This window comes from Gossypium hirsutum, chromosome A03 (assembly GCF_007990345.1).
Source record: "Gossypium hirsutum isolate 1008001.06 chromosome A03, Gossypium_hirsutum_v2.1, whole genome shotgun sequence".
NCBI classification, from domain to species: Eukaryota; Viridiplantae; Streptophyta; class Magnoliopsida; order Malvales; family Malvaceae; genus Gossypium; species Gossypium hirsutum.
Genome location: NC_053426.1, coordinates 89,903,346 through 89,910,730, shown reverse-complemented (window position 1 = coordinate 89,910,730; position 7,385 = coordinate 89,903,346). Strand labels below are relative to the sequence as shown.

Genomic DNA, 7,385 nt, shown 5'->3' with positions numbered 1-7,385 from the left:
ATCCTCTTCCAAACCAAACATGAAGCAAGAACTCCTTCCTCCTTCCTTAGAATTTTCGGTCAAAAGAGGATGAAAAAGGATGAACAAGTTTTTCTTTTCCTTTCTTTAGCTCACGGCAATGGGGAGGGGGGAAAACAACTACACACATTTTTTTTTTGTATTCATCATACTCCTTTTTATTATTTTATGCCCATGCCCCTTATTTTATTTTTTTCCTACATACCTCACTAGGCCAACATGTTCCCAACATGTTTCCACCCATAGCATGGCCAACCACTAGCTCAAATTTTGGGTAATTTGACATGCAAACCCATCATTTTCACAACATGCATTAATAGACCATTTTAAATTAGCCTATCATATTTTCACCATGTCTCATATCAATCCCTATTTAATAATTTCTCATGCAATTGGCAAAATTGGAGAATGAAACTTCCACATATCATGTACACACATAATAAGCATAGAATATGGAAATCAATTATTTTTATGACTCGGTTTTGTGGTCCCGAAACCACTTCCCGACTAGGGTCAATTTTGGGCTGTCACAATAAGAATTGCTACTTTTTAAGGAAAATGCATGACCTTTACAATCTCTATCTTTTACAAATGTTAAGATAGAACCTTCCCCTAGTTTTCATGGCTAAACTGAAACACTCTAGTTTTAATGGCTCAAATAGAAACCCTTTACAAATCACTTAAGTTTTTGTAACTTAAAAGCCTTAAGTAGCTCTTTACAACAAAGATGAATGATGTAAACAATGAAAGCCTCTCAAAGGTGTGTGTTTACAAGTGTTAGCTCTCTCTCAAAGAAAGAAAATAAGAATGATAAATAGATATAACAATAAGCAACTAAGAGATACGTGCAAGAGAAAATGAAAAAAAATAAAGAATTGAAAGTTTTTCTCTTGATTTATATGCTCGGATGTTCATCTCTTAAGTCTTGAAGTGTTCTTAATGTGTATATATAATAAGGCAAAAATTTGTGATCATTTATAGCCATTGGGGAAATTTCTAGCCGTTGGAAGCATTGCAGATCGACTTGTATCAATACAACTCACAAGATGTATAGGTAGTCATTTATACTCTTTTGATGTGAAAAAAAATACTCTTTTTAATTAATTTATATATTTTTAAAATTTTAATTTATGTTTGTCATGTGGTGTACTGAGAGGTAGTCATTTGACACTATTAGATTAGCTATCAATGCCATAATAGCACAATGTTAATTTGGAAATATAAGTTCAGGGCCATTCAGGTTAAAAAATTAGGACCCAACTAAATACAAATAAGTTTAGAAGTTAAAATATATATTCTTCTATTTTAAAATCTAAAAAAAATTCTTAAAAGAAAATAAAAAATTAATCACTGAAACTCATATTAATTACGGAAAGAATAGATGAGCTTCTGATACCTTTTAACCTTTAAATTAATCCTATTAATAGAAAAAAGTCCAGATTATAAGATTTACAGGTGTCAGCATCACAAGTGTTGGTTAAAACTGTCACGTCAGGCTAAGAGAAATATAGAAGCCTAAAAAGCGAGCTTTACCTTTCAAAAATATCTCCGATCTTTTGCACAAAATATCTTCTCTTTGCATATATATCCACATGTTTGTCGCCATAATGAAACAACACATTAGTTCCCGAACATTCCCGATTCAAATCAATCAAACAAATTCCCCAGATATTTTCTTCCTCCACGTTCCATTTTCTTTATATATATTTCATGTTCAATCCTTTTCATGCTTGGATTAACACCATCATCGGTTTTAAGTTTTCAGCACTCGTTCTTAAATATCTGGTTGTTTTTCTGTTGGGAAAAAAAAGTTGAGTCGGTGATGATGGAGGGTGAACCTGCTTTACCTTCTTATTATAATGTTCTGGGGGTCAAGGTTGATGCTTCTATTCAAGATATCAAGCGTGCTTATCGAAAGCTTGCAATGGTAAGCTTTTTCCTTTTTCAACATTGAACCAATGATCTCTGGGTTTTTTTTTTATATAGCATCCGTGCAGTTGTATAAGAAGTTTGAAGAACCTCAACTTATGGTTTGTTTGTTCTGTGAATGTGAGGAGCAGCAATGGCATCCAGATAGGTGGACGAGAACACCCTCTCTATTGAGTGAAGCTAAGCATAAATTCCAGCAAATTCAAGAAGCCTATTCGGGTAAGTAAGTCGTCATGCCCCAACGTTCCAGTTTAATGAATTTGCCCTAGTGGTTACGTTTTTTTGTTTTATATTGCCTTGGTTTAATTACAGTTTGTTTGTGTTGGTAGTTTTATCAGACCAGAGGAAGAGAACTCTGTACGATGCTGGGTTATATGATCCTGAAGATGAAGAGGATGAGGTGGGTTTTTTTTTTTTCAGAAAAGTTGGTATTTCCTTTAATTTCTTTTCCCTTCAGTAGTTTGGTAACAGTTGAATGAAACATTGGGGTTTTCTTTTTACAGGGTTTTTCTGATTTTATGGCGGAAATGATCTCTCTCATGTCTCAAACGAGGAAAGAGGTAATACATTTGTCCTACATTTTAAATACTCAATTCTCTTTCAAAATGGCAGTAGAAAATGTTATCATGTTACATTACTACCAAAATTAGATCTTGTTTTCTAAGTGTTTGTATATTGAGGAGAAGGAACCTGATTGATTTGATCCAAAAGATGAAAAATCATTAAAAGTATAAATCATGTTACATTTTAAGGTTCTTTTTTTGCATGATATGGTATAACATCGTTACAAATGATGATATTTGTACCCCCCATCACCAAGGCCTTGATTGTTGCTTGACATAATGTTTCAAGCGCGAACAATGACCATGAGGGGAGCTGGTGGCATAGAAAGACTAGCTTTTCAAAGTTGTATTTGTTTGTTGTGGGAACTGCTCCTTAATATTTCAGGTGACAACCAAATACAATGCAATTAGGATTTATTCGTGAAACTGTTAACATTGTTTCCTATAATTTGTGGTAACAGGAGAAAGTTTGCAGCCTGGAGGAGTTGCAGAAAATGCTATGGGATATGGCACAAGGATTTGAATCACCGTCATGGTTCTGTGGGCCGATTGAAGAGGGTGGGAGCTCAAAGAGGACAAAATGGGATTCAAGTGGAATGAGTGATAGACCCGGAGGTTTGGGTGTAACAGGGTTCAATATGTATGAAACCAGGAGTTATTGAAACATAATCATTGTATTGATCTTGAAAGCCATTGGAGCTTCTAGAACGTTTGGAAACACAACCCTGAATGAATGGGGATGGGATGCTCACACTTGTTGGATATTAGTGAGGGATGTGCTAGTATTTTTGGGATTTGGATCTTCAGGTTCGGCATGGCAAGATCAGATTGCTTAGGCATCTAACACTCCTCATCTTTGGTGCAATTTCATTAATTGTAGTTTAACCAAATGAGAATGGGAAGCCTTTTTTTTCTTAATCTTCCGAAATTGGTTTTTTGAGAAAAATCGTTATTTGTAGATTGTAGTTAAAGAAGTGCTTCTCCACGGTTGTATGAGCTTTTGCATTCAAGTGTAAAGGAGGTTTGCAAGGTTTTAGGCATTGGAACTTGGATGTGGTATTATCTTAAATCTATTATGGACATTCATAATTTTAAGAAGAGATACTTAAATTTATCGTTTTTTTACCCAATATTTAGATTGTAAATACATAAATGACTTTAACATTTTCTATTCTTAATTTTTTTTCCTTTGTTATATTTCTTGCGATATGTGTTTTTTGGTTTATAAAATTAATGAAAAAAAAAGAAAGAAATCTGATGTTTTGGTACATTATGGGGAGGTGAATAATATGATAACCCAATTAAACAAGAAATGTGAGCGGCCCATTAATATAAGGTATGATATGAAAATGGTTGGGGTCTATCTGTCCACTCAATCATTGAAATGATGAGAATGGCAGTAGTTCGAAGGAAGGAAGGTTCCAAAAGCAAATGAAGATTCGTGTAAGATGGGAGTTTGACCCCAAGGAGGGGTGTGCCTAGAATTAATAAGATGCTTTAAGTAAATGGGACGGTGCCCCTTTTTCACTCCATACCAAAATTATGACTTGTTTATTATACCGTCAATAAAAATATTAGATTTTATGAATAAAGAATATTAAGTCTTAGAAAAATGAGATATATGATAGTGTTCATTGTTTAAACCTCACCCCTCTAGTGGGGTTTGATTTCCATATTTTTCCAACCTTTTCTACACCATCCACCTAACCTCACTGCATTAATAGTCAAATTTTATGTTTCTTTTAACAAACCCATCATTTTTGTCCTCTTCAATTCAATCAAATATTCATAGAAAAGAAAATGAAATGAAATTAAAGAAAAAAAAACCCTCCAAGAAGTGCCAATTATGAAAAAGTAGATGCCAACATACAAAGTGTAAAGAAAATTTGAGAAGATTGGAAGAAATAATAAGAAGCAGCTGGAGGGTGATAAAGGTTAGGCTGAATGTGGATGGTTATCTCTGTGCTGCGAGTCACCAACCATGTCCACTTGTCCATCTGGCATTTGTCCCTGTTTAAAACTCTAATATTCTGGGGATATTGACAGGTGTTTCTTCTTTTATGATGTTCTATGACTATTTATTCATCTTCAATGATTTTTCTTTTTCATTTAAACTTCTACCCAGAAAATTATATTAATATGATATAAGATAATTATGGCCTGAATATGATCAAAATTCATGTCCAAATTAGTCAGCTCTTTGACCTTCTTCAAATCCATATTTATTTATTTTTTCTTCAGACCGAAAAAAATCATAATAAAAAAGAATAAATTAAACAAATTATTAAGAAAATCCAACCTCAAATCACTTAAGACTTTCATGCAAATTGTTTAATATTTTTGCATGTTAGCTCGCACTTTATCATCTCCAATTTATTTGATTTGATAATGAGTATATTTCCGACGTATATAATTGTAAGTACCAATATCAAAGGTCTAATATTTATTTACCATAATTTAAATTATTAGGGATTTCTTTCTAATGCACAAATCATGTGCGTGCAACATGGAGCATGCCAAAGTAGACTTAATTGTTCATAAATGTTGAATTTTTTAGTATCCAAAAATGTTTTATCTAAATTTTTAGTCCATATTCATATTCTCACCCTTTGCCTCTTCTTTCCAATATTTCAAATCAATCATTTATATTCTTAATTAACAAAATAAAATAAAATTTAGCTTATAAAAGACCTATTGGGTTATTCGATTTTTTCAAGTCAACTCAAATAAGTAATTTGAGCTTCGAGTTATAGTCGAGTTGAATTTAATAACAGATTAGTGTAAATACCCTTTTGACCCCTATCAATTTTAAAAATGAGCAAACTGGTCTGTCTTTCAACAAAAATTACAAAAAGAAAAAATTAAAATAATTTTCAAATTTCAAAATATTTATAATGTTTCAAAATTTATATATTTTTAAAAAAATAAAAATTCTAAAAAATTTATAAAGAATGTTAAAATTTTATAAATTTTCTAAAATAATAATTTTGAGATCTAAATAAGTTAATTAGTGATTCAAGTTTATCATACTAAAATATATTTTATTTTACCCTTATTTTGTTTTGAAAAAGTTTACTAGTTTTTAATTTGACATGTTTAATTTTTTTAATTTAACTTGAAAATTTCACTCAACTTAATTTAAATTAAAATTTCAAATCAAGTTAGGATATAAAATAGGACTCATCAGCTTAATTAACTCAAAAAAAAATTAATCGATTCAATTGAACACTTATCCTTAATTGTAATTACAATTTAAAAGTGAGAAGGAGAACCATAGTTTAAAAATAAAGAGAAAAAATAAACCCATAGTTTTCTTCCAAATGAATTAATATAGTGACCCTAAAAAAATGAATATAGTATAGTGGGAAAGCGTATACGAAGGGGGGGCCTTTATTTTTGGTCCATCCCTTAATTCCCACATGCAATGGGATTCCATTATCACTTAAAGGCAGCCAATTAATTAGAGAAAAATAAAATAAAATTCAAATAAAGAGCCCTTAAGAACACATCTCATTCACCCCATTTGGCCCTCCTCTCAAAATCTTCCTTATCATTCATTTTGGTCTCCCAAGTTTCACCAAAAGAAACCCCGTTTCACATTCAAAGCCTTTGATGCACTCATAGTAAGGTAACATCACGTCTACCTCTTCATTCATCTCAGACCAATCCGATTCGCCGCTATGTCAATCAAAACCAACCATTTCCATCCTCTATTTCTATTTCTGACCATATGCTTCCTAATCGCCACTGTTGCATACCCCATCGACGCTTTGGAATCAAGGAAGCTTGACGAGAGCACGGTACCAGGTGATCAAGGCATCAAGTGTACCCCATCATGCGTACAAAGTCCTCCACCACCGTCGCCGCCTCCACCATGCCCTCCACCACCATCACCGCCTGCTCTTCCGCCGCCACCACCAAAAAAGTCGCCATCCCAATACTGTCCACCACCACCTAGTCCGCCTTCCTTTATCTACATAACTGGTCCACCGGGGAACCTGTACCCTATTGACCAAAATTTCGGTGCTGCAAGCCGCAAATTTGAGATGGGGTTACTGGCTTTGGTCTCTGGATTATTGGTCCTTCTTGCTTTCTGAATGGGGTATTGATTTGGGATTGGAGGGTGGTAAGGATGTTTGTACAAGAATTTGCATATAGTAAGTACAATTGGTATTTTTATTTCAAGTACAAGAAAAACAGATGGGTTTTTTGCCCAAGGAGAAAGCTTTAGGACCTACTAGCTTTCCTACTTGTTGTATCTTGATATTGATCAAATCAATAATAAACAAATTAGAAATTTTTACTCATTGCTTGGAATATTCAATTGTTATTTCCTTTTCTTGTTGAAACCATGTTTGAAACCCTGGAAAATTAATGGATCCAAAGAACAGAGCTTGAAAACTATGGGTTTTCGGTTTTAGCCTTTATTTATGGATTCAAGCAGGTGGCGTCTCCACCTTGGACACATGGAGAGGTTTATAATTAATAATCTCTAAAGTGAAAAGTGGAAAAAGATAAAAAGAAGATAACAGGAGGAAGATTCTTAGTAAGTATAAGATGTGTCAGAAGAGAAGAAGGGGGTAGAAAGAGGATGAGATCAACTTCGATTTCATCACCAAGTCATGGATCCCACTTTGGTACTACGAAAGTAGGAAGATAGACAAGTGTTGGCTAAATCCAAAGCTTTCTATGTCTCCCACTCTATTTGGCGTCTAGTTATTTTGATAACATTGCACTATTAGGCACTTCATTTCTTGAGGATTAATGAATCTAAAGTTGTGAGATGGGGTGAATTTTTATTTTTCTTAATTTTAATAGCTTTCAAAAATTTACGTATATATATGTAGATTTTAAAAAATAATTAAGAAAATAAAT

General features: G+C 33.1%; 2 protein-coding genes across 3 annotated transcripts; both read left to right on the top strand.

Moving 5' to 3' along the window:
- The first annotated feature begins 1,596 nt into the window (after positions 1-1,596).
- On the top strand, positions 1,597-3,688 carry LOC107886360 (chaperone protein DnaJ). 2 transcript variants are annotated; one of them, XM_016810285.2, is made up of 5 exons: positions 1,597-1,945; positions 2,079-2,166; positions 2,277-2,347; positions 2,451-2,507; positions 2,972-3,688. In XM_016810285.2, the coding sequence occupies exons 1-5, from the start codon at positions 1,745-1,747 to the stop codon at positions 3,170-3,172; spliced, it is 618 nt and encodes a 205-aa protein (XP_016665774.1). In that variant the 5' UTR covers positions 1,597-1,744; the 3' UTR covers positions 3,173-3,688. The 2 variants fall into 2 exon arrangements, with proteins under 2 accessions (XP_016665774.1, XP_016665773.1); XM_016810284.2 differs by having other exon boundaries at positions 1,621-1,945; positions 2,016-2,166.
- Positions 3,689-5,833: 2,145 nt separating this feature from the next.
- Positions 5,834-6,817, top strand: LOC107886358 (myb-related transcription factor, partner of profilin). Its single transcript, XM_016810283.2, has one exon. It carries the CDS (start codon positions 6,191-6,193, stop codon positions 6,605-6,607), a length of 417 nt encoding a protein of 138 aa, XP_016665772.1. The 5' UTR covers positions 5,834-6,190; the 3' UTR covers positions 6,608-6,817.
- Positions 6,818-7,385: the final 568 nt, after the last annotated feature.